Source organism: Esox lucius, chromosome 2 (genome assembly GCF_011004845.1).
Source record: "Esox lucius isolate fEsoLuc1 chromosome 2, fEsoLuc1.pri, whole genome shotgun sequence".
In the NCBI taxonomy this organism is placed as follows: Eukaryota; Metazoa; Chordata; class Actinopteri; order Esociformes; family Esocidae; genus Esox; species Esox lucius.
In genome coordinates this window covers 6,298,213-6,316,475 of record NC_047570.1, presented here as the reverse complement: position 1 = coordinate 6,316,475, position 18,263 = coordinate 6,298,213, and the positions used below count along the sequence as shown (strand labels likewise).

Genomic DNA, 18,263 nt, shown 5'->3' with positions numbered 1-18,263 from the left:
TGTTGTGCTGGTATACATCTTAACATGTAGGGATGGTTTCGCAGACACAGATTAAACCTAGTCTATGACTAAAAAACTAAATGGAAAATTCCATGAGCTTGTTTATTTTAATCCTATACTAGGCTTTATTGGTTTCTTTGATAAAAGCCCTTAGATTAGCCAGAAACAACCACAAACAGACACATATGCTTATCTCTTTGGCTTATTATGAAATACTAAATAGACCTTTTGAAATACAACTTTTATTACACATGACCATGCCATATTAAGAAAGCATTGGGAAACTCAGGGACGATTTAAGATTGAAACACTGAAAAGTGCAAATAATGTTTATCCTCTTTGCCGATGAACGGTTGCTTTATATGGTGATTCAAAGGAGGTGAGCAGGGAGTTATGTCATTGGTCGAGACACACAGTGCTTTTTGTCCTAAAGTTCTTATTCTAGATTCTAGAAAGAAAGCAAAAGAATGTGATCCCCCCCACCCCCTTTTCAACAAACAGGAACTTCTCTTTCAAAACTGATTCCGTCCTGTTTACCGTGTCTTAGATATAGTGACCACTAATGTTGATACATTTCCATATGTAGCTTGGCTTTTTCACATCCACTGAAACATTGCCTGGTCTGACTCCATAGGTGACATAAACATTCTGTCGCACAGGACCGAAATAACAACGCCTCCTGACATTATTTGGACAGCATCTTTGATGAACTGAGCGTATTTGTTACCATGTATTAAGTTTTACAGTATAACAGCCAGGTGAGAAAGGATCTGGTATTTACACTATCAGACAGTCTGCTTAACATTAGCAAATTACGCAGCTATTCACACATCTGGAAAGAAACTGCTGCACTTTTTTTTGGTATTTGTTTTCTGTAGTTGGGTACAGACTGACTGTGCAGTTCACCAACCAGTGATTACAAATCAAGGCAGTTTTAACAGAGACAGAACAGGCGACTGAATGCAAACAAACAGGGGAAGAAACCCTCCAGATGGACTAAAAGGGATAATCTGTCACTGGAGACAGTTGATCTATTCCTTTTCCTACTGCAACGTGTCCACAAATGCATCAAACTCATCGATGTTCTTCTCATACACTGCCAGTTTTTCAGGAAGAGAGTCCTGCAGGGAAAATGGAACGCATTGGTTACTTAGAAACACAGAGAATGACTCAGAATATTGATTTATTAGAACGCTACATGGGAGAAACTGAAAATAGACTCAAACATATCCATAAAACAACCCTTTGGCAACAAAACAGAAACCATTTCTTTTAGGCAGCATTCATTTTGGCAGCTACTTTAGTCAGAGTTTTTATCAGTCTACTAAATCTCTGGACAAAATCTGGACAACAGCCCTTCTGTTATTGGACAAATGTTCATATGATGGAAGTTAGATACTGTCTATATTATTATTTTATAGAAAACAAAAGAAATTATTATTGAATTACTTTTTTATTCAAAAAACAAAAACAGCTTTTTTGGGAGGAAGACACAGGAGTATGTCTCACCAGATCCTCAGCCATGGATTGCGAACTGACATCGATAGTGAGGCTAGCAAGCTGTGGGGGGTTCTGGAACTCTCTGTAGAAGGTGCCAAGGTCCATGGGAAGAAGGTCATCCTTAGAGAATGCAGGCTTCTGGATATCACAGAGCTGAATCAGCCAAGGGCAAAGCACCAACAGCAACACTTCCTAATGACAGACATCTACCTACTATTGTCAGCAGCAGATTATGTACTTCCCAAATAGGTTACATTTTTAACATATTTCTTTGCCAGCAACATAATCCTGATTCATTTGACATTTTTAATTAGAGAAGGAAGTCAGAGGACAGAGATGAATAGAAAACTTTATTCCCATAAGCTTAATTTTCTCTGCATCTGAAGCATTTATCTAAAATGTTCAAAGCCGACATCTCTCCCTTTGTTACTATAGCTCCTTTGATATTATTTAGTTTTTCATTACACTTTGCAACGCGCTGTCTTTGTCTCTTTGGCTTTGATTTCTCATGGTCTTTAGCACACTGATTAAAAACTCCCTTTCTTCATCACAGACCAAAGTCTGCAAGTAAATGTCTATGACCACTACTAAGTTTTCTATGGAACCAAATTATTGAGTTACAATCCATCCTTAATTAAAATGTTAGGGTTAGGGGGCGGGGCACTTACAAAGTCCACCATGACAAAGTCATCCTGGGCCGGCACTCCACTCTCACCAGAGCCCTGGGAGTGCAAACTGCCCTGTAGGGGAGAGGAGGTGGCCGGGGACTCTGGGGGCTGGACCTTGGAGAAAGAAGAAAGTGTCACCATGTTGTTACTAAAATGACATCTGATCATAGCCCACAACACTGTCCTCTTTAAGGGAGACAATTAGCCAATAATGTACATGATTTGTTGACTTACCATAGGGTCGTTCTCCTCAATGTCATAGGCTCTAGGAGCAAATGCTGCGAATGGTAAGTCCAGGCTTGCTGTGGTTACCTGTAGTGGAAATGGACCATCTTTACAAATGGATAACACTCATTGGTAGTTTGTCCAACTTCAAAAAAAATGAAAGTTGGTCAAAGAAAAAGGTTGTCCCTACCTGTGTCCCTGGCTTGTTGACAAACGCACCCACTTTTCTGGTAAAGGTGGTCTCCATAACATCACGGGGAGAGACGCTCTTCCCATCCGTGCTCCTTGACGAGGCCTCTGCGTCCTCGCCGCTTTTTGAGTGATAAAACGGCAAAGCAGTACAAAAATAAAAATACCCCAGAAAACACACAACAGGAATTGTTCAGAGTTACCTGGCGGGCCGAGGGCTTACCTGCCGGAGGGCACTGCCGGAACGTGGTCGTTGGGGAGGCACGAGGACGCTCGTGCGTGTTCCGCCTGGGCCGCGTGACAAGGCTGCACGGGCACCTGCTGGGGTACACCCCCCTCCTTGCCCGGAATCCCCATCTAGAGGTCAGACGAAAGGTCGTTGTTAGCGTTGGTTTACTTTGAAATGCTGACGCTTTGTTCTCCTTGTTTGTCTTCTGTCAAATGTATGCACGTAAACCTAAAAAATCTCAAGTTTATGTGAGCCAATTGCATTTTATTAGCTTATGCCGGGCAGGGTGTTTAAGAACCTAGAAGCAGGGACAGCAGAAGAGGACCTGACAAGTTCAATACCCGGGGGGTTACCTGGTGTGGGTTGGCAGCGTTTAGGGTGGAGGGGTGGCAGAAGTCGGCAGCTCCAACAAGCACAGGAGGCTGATAAGAAAGACGAGAGCAGTAGAGCTAAGAGAGAGGAGGGGGCGAGGAGAAAGAGAGGAAAGGGGAGAAGAGACAGAGAGAAGAGCAAAGAATAATACCGAGAAGAAAAACAAAGAGGGGAGAGGTAAAACAGAGGAGATAGAAAACAAAGAGGGAGAAAGAGAGAGGAGAGATAGCTAAAACATGAATTAGTCCATAGAAAAGTTTTAAGATGGAAGCAGCCAACAGAAGTATAGAATTAGAAGAGGATGACAAAGACTGAAAGCACAGCTCTACTAAGCAGATCTTACTTACCCTGATCAAATTTGATGATTTACTAATAGACTTTAGTGATGACCTGCTATTTAAGGAATTGTTATCAGCAAAGCAATGGGAAAGTATGTACTCAGAGCTTGTGACGCATATTAAAGGGTTTAGTGTCGCTGTCTTTGCAAGGTCGAGTGTTTGGGGGTGCTGTGATTTTGAACTTTCTCTTCTTGAGAAAAGAGAATGGTCATGTTCCCCTGCTCAAATTTTGCATGCATCAACCAATGGTTGTATGCGACATCACTGAACGTGTCATCGACTGACAGATTGCTGTAATATATGATGTGTTTAGCTGAGAGAGTAAAACAACATAACCAGGCATTGTAAGACCTGGGCAGAGTACCATGCTAATTGTTGCTTGTTTGGAGGAGTCTCTCTAAGCAATTATATTGTAGGAATTGATTTTCCAATATCTTGGAGCCTACACTATGGGTAAGAATTTATGTTAGTTTGGTACTAGTCATGCGTTGCCAGTCATAACAATGCTAACTTTTCTTGCACATTTGGAAATGGGCAAGAAACTTGTTCCAAGGTGCACTCTACGGACAAACAACTCTCCCATGAAATCACAACTTTGGTTGGGAATTGTACTCATGCAAAATATTTTTTTTATTCAAGCTCTAGCAGAAAGGCAGCAATATCACTTTCCTTTGTGTTTAACATCCATTACCTCAACCCTGTGCGTGACTGGTCACACAAAGCAGCACAAACGTCTTAATTGCAGCCATTCAAAGATAGTGGAAGTAGCCATCCGGCTCAAGAGACTAGTTTGATATGGTCTGATCTCCTCATCTTTGTCAGGGGTGCCAATCCTTTTGGACAATATCTTGGCTTTTAGATTTTTTTAATCATTATCATAATTTTGAGGGTTTTTTTAAGCGCAATTTATATCATTACATAGAAAAGATTCAGGTTAGTGGTTCAACAGCAACCAACTGACAATTCACGCCGCGGTCCAGCCATCAAGCCTACTTTATTTGTTGACTTGCATTGAATCGTCCCATCTTTCCGTTACTCTCAAAAAGGAACAGTATTAGGAGACAGACCGAACAGTGCTGGAACACATCAGGCATTGTGAGTGAGATACATGCCCACACACATTAGACTCACTTGGTGTGAGAAGCCCAAGCTCATCACAGGAACCTTCAGAGTATCCATCACTGCAGGTTTAAGACTCTTTAAATGGGCCGTACTCAGAGCAGAAACGCACTACACAGGTAGCACAGAGAAAGGGAAAGTCATTGCAGTGGGTGGAGTATTTACATACTAAATTAGTTGACATTCACAAACTGTTTCAGCTTTTACGTTTTTTATTGTAATTTAGCAGACAGGGGCTTAGCCCCTTTCAGTTTAAATGTTTGCCCCCTCAGTTTTAGAATTTGAAATTATGGTTGGCATAAAATCTGTCAGCAAAATGGAAGTGTGTTTTCATCACTGAGTAATGGTGTGTGTAGGGGGGATGTTTGTAGTTAGTTAGGTGTGGCTCCTATGGGTTGAAAAAAAATGGACTCTCTAACCACTTCTCTATGAGTCCCCACCAAGACAATGACTTTACAGTATCCTGAACCATTAACTGTTCCTGATGATACTGGAACCGAGGAACCCAGGTTGGCCAGGATTCCTGTCCAAAAACTTTCCTTGAACACCAAGCAATTGTGGCATATGAAACTTGTTGCTGAACTCCCAGGTTGCATGGGTTTGCCATGTTTGAAGACTGCCTATTTACCTACATATTAATAGTGGCTTTGCAAAGTTTTGTTTTGTTATTGACAGAGTTAACTCATTTAATTAGTTTTGCTATAAATCTACAGATAACACCAAATATTGACAAAGCAAATTTTTTTTTTAGAAATAAAGAACAGAGATATCTCATGTACATAAATACTCAGACCCTTTATTCAGTAAGTAGAAGTGCCTCTATCAGCGATCACAGCGTTGAGTCTTCTGGGGTATACCCCTACCAGCTTTGCACAGATTTGGGTTGTTTCTCAAAATCTTTCTTACAGATCCTCCAAAGCTCGGACCAGAGAACCATTTTCCTCATAATATCAGTCCTTTAAGTGTTGGTTTGCAACCTCCAGACAGCATGTCATATGCCTTTTAATCAGGACTGGCTTCTTTCTAGCAACTCTACAATAAAGGCCTGATTGATGGAGTGCTACTGAGATGGTTGTCTTTCTGGCAGGTTCTCTCATCTCTGCAGAAAATCTCTGAGTCTCTGTTGACATTTAGTTCTTGGTCAACTTTTTCAATTTTACAATGATGGAGACCACTGTTCTGGGAACTTTGTATGCTTTAGCATTTTTTTTAATAACCTTCCCGAGATATATGCCTAATCTCACAGATCTAGACACTTTATTTGACTTAATACCTTAGTTTCTGCTCTGACATGCACTGTGAAGTTTAGAATCTTATATAGACAGGTGTGTGCCTTTTTAAATCATTTTGCCTAAATTGCATTTAGGCTCCAAATATGGGTTGTTGCCTTTATCGATCTGACATTTTGTTTAGTTATATTGTTTGGCGTTGCTCTGTTCACTGAACTTCTATTGAGTATAATTATTTCCATTATATACTCTACTTTCAGCGTTTAGTTTGGTAAGTAAAACACATTTTTTAAAAGCAATTATTACTTTGGTAAGACAGCTGTGCCTACAACTGCATTCACACTGTAATAGGTGAATACCTTATCCATCTTGTAGCTTATATTGTCAAAACCTCTGTGGATATTAATTTGTTTACAGGAGTTAAACGGCACACGCCAACCTGACGCCTCAAAATCACTCAACTGCCTCAGCATTTGAACTTTATGCTACTTCTAGGTGACTGTGAGCAGAATTCAATAACATTTTAACCCAAAACTGAAAAGCATTTTTAATGTTCTGGTTTCAACGACCCCCTCAGTCACATTATCCTCCAGCCGGGCCTGGAAGTTAGTCAGATGCTACAAGCTGAAATCACACTAGTAGCAAATAGTTTGCTTTGCACTTTCTTTTTTTAAGCAGTCTGATATAAAAGTTGAAGACAAGATTGGGGGGTGTACGTACTTGTGAGGGTGGGGACGTGGAGAAGGAGGTGGTGCACACTTCCTGAGAATCCTCCACCCCAGTGTATCCTCCCTCCTCCTCTGCTGGCGCTCTGGAAAAAGGGCAAAACAAACATCCCAGCATGTTACACAAGGCTTTATTTTATAGTTTAAAATGATCCCTGGACTAAAATTAAACTAGGGATATAAATAAAAAAACTAGGCATGCAGACATCTGAAATAGGTTGGTATAGGTATTTGTTTGGGTTCCGGCTAACCTACCTGTAGTTACATGGGTGCATGTGTCCCATGTTGCCAAAAGGCCGCTCAACAAAATGGTCAATAATTATGCCCATAATTGGAGCTGTCCTCTCAAATTGCCTGTGAGATTACAAATGTAAAATTATTATTCAGTATTACGTGAAAGAAAAACACATGGCCATTTTCAAAGCAGTGCACAAGTTGCGCATGGCGTGAGGGTCAATGCAATATTTTGAATTAAAACATCTTCACTTTCTGTACCTGGTGGACATGAATGCCAGGTTTGTCCTGTAAGCACAGGACAAGGTGATGGTTCCAACAGGAGTTCCCACAACACCAACACGCACTGTCTGGAAGCCTAAATAAGAGTATGCAGACAAAATAAATATACAAATATTCCCTGCCCTATTCACTGCCCACTTCCAAATACTCACCTTACAAAATGTATAAAACTGAAAAAGAATAGAACGGGCATGGTTACCTTCTCCCAATCCTGTTAGTTGAACCTCTCCAAAATATATCCTGCAAAATAATATGTATGTAATTTTACTTGTTTAACATTTCATAAAATAAAATTTTTAAGATGCAATATCCCATTTTCAGTCGCACTCCACCAAAAAAAGAAAGGTGCTACTGTCAAAACATAATGACAATAAAATAAAAATACCAAAAAAAACATTTGCCTAAACAAATCATAAAAACTTCTGCTAATATTTCTATATAAATTCTATTATTCTGATAGTTTACAAACATGATAAAGTCCAACATAAGTAGTACTAGTTAATCGCAGGATGAGAACCAATGCCAATGGGAACCATAAATCTAACAAACCTGTATAGTATAACATAGTCGTGTCCCTGCTTTCGGGAGAGTTTGTAGGCAGGGGTTACCCTGGTGATGGCCAGCAGCGACTTGAGCAGTAATGACAGGCGATTGTAGACAGTGTAGGACACCTTAATATCTTTGTCACATCTGTAAAAAATAAATAACTAAGTAAGTAACTAAAACTAAGTAATTAAACTAAGTCTTACAAAACACAACATAAAACAACAGCACAGGAAATGTTACAGAGAAATATAAATCTATTTATTATTTTTAATAAACATTTTAAAATGACGATACAAAAAGAGGACAAAGGAGCTGAAATAATAAATATAAAATTAATTAAATAACTCAATAAATATATAATTGTAACTGTCACATTAGGAAAGGTTATATAATAGCACTTCTCTAAATAATGGTATGATATTTCATAATATTCCATTGTATTTCCTAATGACCTTTTTTTCCATCACAAGCCATATTTCATAACATAATATTCATAGTTTCAACACCTTTCTCAAAATACTGTGGTCTATTTCAATGTCTGCAAATCCTGTTTGCATGCCCACAAAAGTTAGACTGTAAGTGAAATTAGTGCTAGGTTAGCGGCTAAAGACCACCCACTTGTATTGACTGACATACATGAAAAATAACATGATATTATGAAATAGGCCATGAAATTATGAATTAGGCCATGGAATTATAAAAAAAGTACATTAAATTATGAAATTGACCGTGATATTATGAAACACATTTTATGAAAAAAGCCATTTGGAAATATAATGTACTATAATGAATGATCATACCATTATTATTAAAAGTGGCATTATAAAAAAGATGTCATAACAATGTGCCACTTTTAATAATAATGGTATGATCATTCATTATAGTACATTCTATTTTCAAATGGCTTTTTTCATAAAATGTGTTTCATAATATCACGGTCAATTTCATAATAACATAACATTACAAATTAATATACATTAATATGCTCATCTACTTTAGCTTGGTGTTTGCCAATTGACTGCAACAGATACATGTATATACTGAAGTAGATGTATTGCCTCTTCCCTGGAAATCCACTCTTTAATTTGACATATTTCACTTCAGTTTTGCCAGCAATGTATGACCCACTGCATGTCAAGTCAATGGAAATGCTGACCAAATGATAACTAGATGGAGGTATAATTTTACTTCACAATTCTAAGCTGGGGAGTGTAAAAGGGTTTCCATTCACCTAATTAGCAAACTATCCCATTTGTCCTTTTGACATAAAAAGTCACTCCAAAATGTTGTTATTTCAGTCCATAGTTGGGGTGCTAATGAGCCAAACTAGTTCCTTGTTGATTTTGTACCATGTCATTCACTGGGTACTAAATAACCCACTTAATATATATGTTACAACCTGCCATTTATTTATTCAAGTAATAATGTTTAATTTGTATGTAATTCATCAATGTTAAGACTAATGGGTGACAAAGGTATTGACTGATGAAGGTCTTTGACCGAAACCTTGATTTTTTTCCCCATTAAATAATAACACATGCAAGCATCATCAGTGTGCCAGAGTATTTCTATTTTCCATCAATATGTTTTGCCTTCCCACAGCTGCTCATTAATCTACAGGTGTGTGATTAGTTAATTTTTTAAGATGCTCTTGGGTAACCTATCAAACAAATGTATGGTTTTAAGAACTCACTAGGCATCTTTAACATGGGTTTCTCACCAGTATTGCCCAACAACATTCAAATAGTCATCATAGGCCAACAAACTTCAAAAGCAACTAAAACAAAACTTCTCACGCATTACTTACTTTTCGTTCATTTCCAGACACCATGTCTCTAACTCCATGGAATCTCCCTGGAAAATTACAACAACAAAAAAGATTCTAACCTTTACAGTCAAATGGATTTAGTAATGAATTCTCAATTACTCAGAACATGGATCACCGTCTGCCCTTTCTTACCTCTGAGGTCTTGAGGGAGATCTCAACACACATGGATCTTCCAATGCCGGGAAGCTGCCCAGCAAGAGCTTTCTTTGCCTCATGTGTAACTTCAGGGATATCTTTGATTGCAAGATTAAACTGATGAAAATAATCAAGTTTAATAAGACTTGCATTCACAATCCTTCTGGACAAAAGTGACATGGAGATATGAATGAGAATGGAGGATTAATTGTGACATACCCAATCAGAGCCTGTGGGTGAGGATGAGGACCGTGTGCATATTTTTTCTCCAAGTCTTGCTTGGACTATCACCTGCACGGTCTGATGACAAAGACATTTGAAAATGTTCAAACTCTGTAAATAAACAGCTTAGGAACACTGGAGATAATGTTTGATAATCTAATAGTGAAAAGTATGCATGAAATATAAAGACCTGTACCTTTAAAGCAAAAAACTTAATAAACTTATCCAAGTCTTTTTTATCTTGAGGACTTAGATCACTGTCCATAATGGAATGCCCCTGTAATGACAAGACACATTTTTGTGAGCAATAACAAGCAAAATAGTTTAGAACTTTAGGCAGGCTGAATCAATGGCTTCTCACAGTCAAAACGGGACAATGGTGGATTATTGTCCAGCCCCTAGCTTTGTTCACATCTAGGGAGTTATTGTTGTATTTTTACTTGTCGACATCCTTAGTTGTGCATCATTAGATAGGTGGAAACTAAGTATAAACCAACTCAAAGTTTTCTGGGCTCAGCAAACACATATGTCCCATTAACAATGGCATATTTATAGTCAGGGTTTGGTAGGTTACTCTTCAATTTGTAATATGTTACAGTTACAAGTTACCTGTCCATATTTGTAATCAGTAACGTAACTTGTTGATTACTCAAACTCAGTAACATAATCTGATTACTTTAATATTAAGCGGTATTAGAAGACAAATAGGAATAGCCAATAACCAATTGAACACCTTTTGCAGGATCAATCAATGTAAATGTTTACATAGCTGCCGGACTGAATTAGCATTTTACCTTATGGGTTATGTACAGTGCCTTTGGGAAGAATTTCTAAACCACAGCTTTCTACATCAGTATGATTGGGCTACATCGCTAAAGGTCAGTCAGATATTCTGTCATTCCAATTAATTCAATAAACCTTGATCTTACAGAATGAGTTTTTATCTAAACATAATCCAATACAACAATATTGTTGTTGTTAATGTAAGGGACAGTTACAGTTTTTTTTGTAATGTACTTTACATGTAATCCGTTACTCCCCAACTCTGTATAGTTTCTATGAACTCTACTTAACATCCGGGGAATTGAATGCATGCCTTGCTATCAACAAACTTCTTAAAAGACCCCAGAAGGAAAGTAGCATCCATTGACATAATGCACGTGCCTTTGTTGACAGGAAATGTTTTTTGTCTCAAAGGTATGATGACACTAGACAGATTGAGATAGAGACCTTGTAAATTAGAACGGAGAAATGTGTCATCTATCTTACCTGGGACCAGTTCTAAACAAGTAACAATAGAAACACATGGCAGAAGTAGCATATACGATCATTATACCTATTTTATTTGCTTAATAGTATACAAATAAACATTCATGCATAGCATAACATTTTAAATAGTTTTGAATAAATAATGAATACATTTTTCAGTATGAAATGGGTACTGTATAGAGCATATAATGTAGGAATAGAAGAGATATACAATAGTAATCAACAGTAACAATGTATATTTCTTAATGCATCGTCCTATAATACCAATAATCATAATCCATAATAATAATCAACATATCCTGCTATTTATTTGTTTTGCCTTCGACGGATTCGTTTGATTAATTTATGTTTCGTCTCCATCTATGTAACGATGTGCAGCTATGGATGTCGACAAATGAATATCCGATCACACTAATAAAGAGGCAATTTCAGTTGCGAACAAAGTTAGATATTTAGACCCACGCATTCTATGCTCCCAACCTATTCAGTGAATAGAAAATAACTATGACGATGACAAATCAACGTTGGCAAGCTAAATAGACTCAATAACTACGTAATGTTTAGTCAAAGCATACTGGATGTCACTAAGAGAAAAATATGCATCTGTAATAGCTATATTTACAATGTTGTTACGTTGATTGTTGTCACACTTGCGACGTAGAAAGATTTTAGCAGGCTAGCTAGCTAAAGTATACACGTACGTAGCTACTTACAGCTCATCACAAATCGGAAATCCACGACTTGTACTTAAATGTAGCGTTGATTGTGCTGAAAGATGCAGGTCAGATTACCCAAATAACCTAAATTGTGTATATTCTAATAACAGTGCATACGTTAAACCGTCGCATTATGTTATTGGTACATCATCCTCGAACAGCAGGTCAATTTTTGTTTATTTTCTTTCTGGGTATGACGTGTTTCCAAAGCTTTATATTCGAAGAAGCACTTTCACCTGCAACACCACCATTGTTTATACACATTCTACAAATTACAGCCATTGAAATGTGATAGTTGTTTTTAGTACCCGCGTGTTATGGATTTTGGGGTAAATAATAAATAATTGGTTTGTTTTACTATAAAATCGAAAATGCGGTTCACAATTTGAACATAGTCCAGAAGAGAGACATGCGCAGTCAGCGCACCTTTTTCTGACGACACGAGCAGTCGGGTAAGCAGTAACCATTAGTTTAGAAGGAACAGACCGCAACAGTAACAACAAGCACCGGTAGGATTCAAGTCGATAATCCGACTTTTATTTACTTATGAATGATATTTACAGTTTTATCATGAACGTAACACAATAGTCGTAGCTAGCTTCATCGTTATAAATATTCTGCTTGTTAGTCTACAGAGTGAAGTTAGATGGGTACTCCGTAGCTACACGTTATCGGGAAGGGAACAGTAACTGGTTAATTACAGTAACTAAGTAGCAAACGCCCTAATATTACTAAGCGGTAAAGTTAGGTAAATTCAACGTGTAGAAAAGCAATATTCTATTGTATCTACAAAATTCAATTTCTGACTTATCTGACAGAATATTTGTTTAGAGAGATACCAGCCCAGATAAATATTTTTGGGAAGAGCTCTGACTGAGCTTGGCTTTTTGATGCATTCAATAATGCTTTTCTCTTTTTGCGCCCAATAGAATGTACTTCAGTAGAAATGGCTATACCTATAGCCATCCTGGATTGTGACCTGCTGCTCCATGGCCGTGGACACAAAACCCTTGATAGGTTTGACATAGAAACTGTATCAGATGAGTTCCTGTTAACAACCTTCAGCTTCCCAAGGGAGTTCATCTACTACCTGGCAGAGCTGCTGCGTGACACTTTATCTAGGCGCACGCAGCGTTCTCGAGCAATCAGCCCAGAAGTTCAGATTCTTGCTGCTTTAGGATTCTACACCTCAGGATCTTTCCAGACAAGGATGGGAGATGCCATTGGCATCAGCCAGGCTTCCATGAGTCGCTGTGTGACCAATGTAACGAAGGCACTGGTCGAGAAAGCACCAGAGTGCATAGGATTCACCAGAGACAAAGCCACTAAACAGCAGTCCAAAGAGGAGTTTTTCAGGGTAGCGGGCATTCCTAATGTTATAGGTGTTGTAGACTGTGCTCATATAGCCATTAAGGCACCCAATGCAGAGGATTCTTCTTATGTCAATAAGAAAGGGTTCCACTCCATAAACTGCCAACTTGTTTGTGATGCCAGGGGACTTCTGCTCAGTGCAGAGACAAACTGGCCTGGTAGTTTACAGGATAACTTTATATTTAAACAGTCCTCTGTGTTCAAGGAATTCCAAGATAAGGAAAAGCATGAAGGCTGGTTATTAGGTAATATAGCTAACACACCTCCATTTAACACGTGGCTGTTGAAAATACATTTAAAAACACACTGTATTGCCATTGAAGCTCTCCTCTTTTATAAAATCTAACCATGCCATGTTTTTCAGGTGACTGTCGCTATCCTTTGAAACAATGGCTGATGACACCTGTCCAGTACCCAGAAACCCCTGCAGATGTCCGATACAACCTTGCTCACGCTGCCACACATGAGATTGTGGATCGCACATTCAGGGCCATTCAAACACGTTTCCGTTGCCTGGATGGTTCTAAAGGCTACCTTCAATACTCACCCGAGAAGTGCTCCAACATTATTCTGGCCTGCTGTGTCTTACACAATGTGTCATTGCAGTCAGGTTTGGATGCTTGGACTTTTGAGAGGACAGATATACCAGACCAGACCGAGGAGGACGTTGAGAATCCAGAGGATGTGAACTCTGAGGCAGTCCAAATCCGCCAGGAGCTCATTCTCAAGCACTTCAGTTAGGTCTGCATATTCAATACACTAAATGTATGGTGTATAGAGGCACAGCCTGCAGGAATCCTGGATAGTTGAAAAATGATTGGGTGATTTCATTATTCATGAGCAGTTATGTCAATGTGGATTTTGGGACCAAAATAGACACTAGGAGGAGTATATGGGTGGTTCTACCTACTAATGGCATGTTGGGGGGGGTTATGGTTCTATGATTCTACATTAAGGTCAGCCTGAGCGTTCAAAAATAAAAATCAGTACTGTGTAAAGTTTGGCTGATGTAGAGTAGGTAGCCAACTCTCAGGTCGTCAATCAATAATTTATTGGCTTTTAGGAAGCACTCAGAGCTTGGTTTTCCTCCGTTTTTCCACTGTATTATGAAGAAATTAAATGTATCAAGAAATTGAAATGTTAAGGAAGCCTAACTGATACAGTAATTTTTGTTCAACACACACCTTCCATGAGGTCTTTTCAAATATATGCGTAAATCAACATTCATCAGGGTTTTACATGATCTACAATATATCTATTTTATTGTTAGTATCCTTTTTAAACATCAGCATTTTATGACAGACTTTCACAAACATTTGTTAACACGTCCTTCTTAAATGTGCCTATTGCATATTTGAAATAATTGACCTGCATTCCCAACAACCCCACAATATTGTGTAAGTATAGGGAGAATTACTTGTTTTTTGTGCTATAGTCCTAAGGTTTGGATTTGAAGTCAGACAATTACTATGAGGTTAAAGTATAGATTCTCTTTTTTACATATTAGTTTTACCATTCGTTTCTTATTAGTTTGCCATTTAGAATTGACAACTTTGCATCAATTGATCCCTTAATTCCATGCATTGAAAATGTTGGGGCAACTGGCTTTGCAGGTGTTTCTGGTCAGTCAATTGCTCTTCCTCCGGGGGAGAGCGGTCTGCTCCCAGACCTCTCCATCATGGTTGACTCCACGTTGTCCCCCTCCCTGGGTGCAAGGAACCTTGGCGTGAACCTGGACAACACCCTTCTGTTCACTGAAAAACATCAACGCATTGACTTGCTCTTGCAGATTCAAGCTGTACAATATTTCTATATGACCTCATCTCATGCCGGAAGTAGGACAGATACTAATCCAGTCACCTGTCATGTCACATCTGGATTACAACTCACTCTTGGTAGGTCTCCCTGCTTGTGCCATTAAACTTGTGCAACTTATCCAGGATGCCACAACCCGACTTGTGTTTAACATTCCCAAGTTCTCCTGCATCAACACTCTTCTGTTCCGCTGGTTTCAGTTGAAGCTCAAAACCAAGCTTGACTACACAGAAGCTCAAATACAGGTGCTGGTCATAAAATTAGAATATCATCAAAAAGTTTATTTATTTCAGTAATTCCATTCAAAAAGTTAACCTTGTATAATGTATACATTCATTCCACACAGACTGATATATTTCAATTGTTTATTTCTTTTAATTTTGATGATTATAACTGACAACTAATGAAAACCCCAAATTCAGTATCTCAGAAAATAAGAATATTGTGAAAAGGTTCAATATTGAAGACACCTGGTGCCACACTCTAATCAGCTCATTAACCCAAAACACCTGCAAAGGCCTTTAAATGGTCTCTCAGTCTAGTTCTGTAGGCAACACAATCATGGGGAAGACTGCTGACTTGACAGCTGTCCAAAAGATGACCATTGACACCTTGCACAAGGAGGGCAAGACACAAAAAGTAATAGCTAAAGAGGCTGGCTGTTCACAGAGCTCTGTGTCCAAGCACATTAATAGAGAGGCGAAGGGAAGGAAAAAATGTGGTAGAAAAAAGTGTCCAAGCAATAGGGATAACCGCACCCTGGAGAGGATTGTGAAACAAAACCCATTCAAAAATGTGGGGGAGATTCACAAAGAGTGGACTGCAGCTGGAGTCAGTGCTTCAAGAACCACCACGCACAGACGTATGCAAGACATGGGTTTCAGCTGTCACGTTCCTTGTGTCAAGCCACTCTTGAACAAGACACAGCGTCAGAAGCATCTCGCCTGGGCTAAAGACAAAAAGGACTGGACTGCTGCTGAGGTATGTTCTCTGATGAAAGTAAATTTAGCATTTCCTTTGGAAATCAAGGTCCCAGTGACTGGAGGAAGAGAGGAGAGGCACATAATCCACATTGCTTGAAGTCCAGTGTATAGTTTCGACAGCCAGTGATGATTTGGGGTGCCTTGTCATCTGCTGGTATTGGTCCACTGTGTTTTTTCTGAGGTCCAAGGTCAACGCAGCCGTCTACCAGGAAGTTTTAGAGCACTTCATGCTTCCTGCTGCTGACCAACTTTATGGAGATGCAGATTTCATTTTCCAACAGGACTTGGCACCTGCACACAGTGCCAAAGCTACCAGTACCTGGTTTAAGGACCATGCATCCAACCAGCAAACTCGCCTGACCTTAACCTTATAGAGAATCTATGGGGTATTGTGAAGAGGAAGATGCGATACACCAGACCCAACAATGCAGAAGAGCTGAAGGCCACTATCAGAGCTCTCATAACACCTGAGCAGTGCCACAGACTGATCGACTCCATGCCACGCCTCATTGCTGCAGTAATTCAGGCAAAAGGAGCCCCAACTAAGTATTGAGTGATGTACATGCTCATACTTTTCATGTTCATACTTTTCAGTTGGCCAACATTTCAAAAAATACTTATTTTGTATTGGTCTTAAGTAATATTCAAATTTTCTTCACAATTAAATCATCACAATTAAAAGAAACATTTGAAATATATCAGTCTGTGTGTAATGAAGTAATATAATATACAAGTTTCACTTTTTGAATGGAATTACTGGAATAAATCAACTTTTAGATGATATACACATTTTATGACCAGCACCTGTAATTCCACGGCTCAATCCCCACAATTGCCTTGGTGAAGTAATGATAGAAATTTCTATTGTTTGCTTTGTCTAGCACTGACTTTTGCTGATAGCTATCAGTTAGGTGTTCTTGCCAGTGCTGAGTTGCTTGGTTGTCCCACCTAGCTATCTTTAGTTGATTGCATTAAATGTAAGTCACTTTTGATAAAGCCTTCTGCTAACTATCAAATCTAAAAATGGCAAAAGTACATTTTTCATCACAGGTGTAAGAGAAATGTCGATGTCTAGTCTTGATTCTAGGCTTGATTTCCAAAGATGGAAAGCCCTTGGGAGCTCAAAAATCCCCAATTCCCTGGTAGGCAAAGAAAGACCCCTACATTGGATAACCCAAGAATGCTTAACATTATGAAGAAAACTGTCTGAAAAATCAGGAACATTCTAGATGGTAGGTAGGAATTGTATCAGCCAATACCATCTGTAGAAGATTTCACTAGTAAAACTACATTGGATATATGGCAGTTTAAACCTCAAGTTAGCTTCTAAAACAGGAAAGCCATGTTTGAGCCTGCAGAGATATTGTGGGAAAATAGTATTTTAGACAGATGAGACGGATATGAACATGTACCTGAGTGCTAGCAAGTAGAAAGGATTACAAACAAAAGGTTTATGGTGTAATGGCATGGATGTGAATGGCTGCCACTATAGCTGGCACACTTGTCTTCATTGATGATGTAATTGCTGACAGAAGCATCATAATTCAGAAATGAACAGAAACCTTTTGTTTTCTAATGCTTCCAACCTTTTTGAGTAGTTTTTTTTATACAGGAAAAAATACCTCAGACATGGCTATTGCCAGTAGGGAATTCATCAGGACTAAAAGATTAACCTTTTTGACTGTTCAAGTTAATGTCCAGATAGAACATCCAATGGAACATGTGTCAAAACAAACAGTAAAAGATGACTGCTATACAGGCCTGTCAAAGCATCAACAGAAAATACATGTAGCATCTGGTAGGTTCATTGTGTTTCTTTCTTCATGCACATATTGCTAAGGATATGCGACCAAATACTTATCAGAAGTGCTTAATTTGGACGTATCTGTCTTAATACATTTAGGAAAGCAGATTTTTATGTTCTGAATAAAAAAAAATCCTACTCAATACTTCAAATGCTTTTGTTCTGAATTGGCTTACAGAATTTCAAAAGTAATCAACTGCGTGGTCAGAGAGCAGAGTCTCTTCTACATCAAATTGCATTGCTTAAACAGTCATTTTTAAACCAAATATAATGGACCAAGACCAATATTTATATTAGCACATTGGTCCAAAGAGCCAGACCCAATGAGTAAAGATTATAGCAAAGTAATGTTGGGCTAAATAGCAATATCTGCTATTTAGCAGTTGCCACATACAGTCTGTTTTCCATTTACTCCTTAGAATTTTAATCTAGCTTTTGAATTCTTTGAGAAATTAACTATTAAG

General features: G+C 38.6%; 2 protein-coding genes across 8 annotated transcripts; one reads left to right on the top strand and one right to left on the bottom strand.

The window, feature by feature from the left end:
- Window positions 1–222: 222 nt before the first annotated feature.
- On the bottom strand, window positions 223–12,034 carry atg13 (ATG13 autophagy related 13 homolog (S. cerevisiae)). 5 transcript variants are annotated; one of them, XM_010882146.3, is made up of 18 exons: window positions 11,824–12,034; window positions 10,038–10,118; window positions 9,839–9,919; window positions 9,617–9,736; window positions 9,464–9,510; window positions 7,660–7,800; window positions 7,310–7,350; window positions 7,090–7,186; window positions 6,850–6,948; window positions 6,590–6,680; window positions 4,653–4,751; window positions 3,165–3,260; window positions 2,806–2,939; window positions 2,584–2,704; window positions 2,403–2,480; window positions 2,169–2,282; window positions 1,510–1,638; window positions 223–1,121 (listed from the first exon to the last, which is right to left on the bottom strand). In XM_010882146.3, the coding sequence occupies exons 2-18, from the start codon at window positions 10,104–10,106 to the stop codon at window positions 1,044–1,046; spliced, it is 1,635 nt and encodes a 544-aa protein (XP_010880448.2). In that variant the 5' UTR covers window positions 10,107–10,118; window positions 11,824–12,034; the 3' UTR covers window positions 223–1,043. The 5 variants fall into 5 exon arrangements, with proteins under 5 accessions (XP_010880448.2, XP_010880456.2, XP_010880464.2 ...); XM_010882154.3 differs by having other exon boundaries at window positions 3,165–3,233; XM_010882162.4 differs by lacking the exon at window positions 4,653–4,751 and having other exon boundaries at window positions 11,824–12,033.
- Window positions 12,035–12,240: 206 nt separating this feature from the next.
- harbi1 (harbinger transposase derived 1) lies at window positions 12,241–15,228 on the top strand. 3 transcript variants are annotated; one of them, XM_020052819.2, is made up of 4 exons: window positions 12,241–12,335; window positions 12,756–13,442; window positions 13,562–13,938; window positions 14,811–15,228. In XM_020052819.2, the coding sequence occupies exons 2-3, from the start codon at window positions 12,773–12,775 to the stop codon at window positions 13,936–13,938; spliced, it is 1,047 nt and encodes a 348-aa protein (XP_019908378.2). In that variant the 5' UTR covers window positions 12,241–12,335; window positions 12,756–12,772; the 3' UTR covers window positions 14,811–15,228. The 3 variants fall into 3 exon arrangements, with proteins under 3 accessions (XP_019908378.2, XP_010880493.2, XP_012994362.2); XM_010882191.3 differs by lacking the exon at window positions 14,811–15,228 and having other exon boundaries at window positions 13,562–14,345; XM_013138908.3 differs by lacking the exons at window positions 12,241–12,335; window positions 14,811–15,228 and having other exon boundaries at window positions 12,342–13,442; window positions 13,562–14,345.
- Window positions 15,229–18,263: the final 3,035 nt, after the last annotated feature.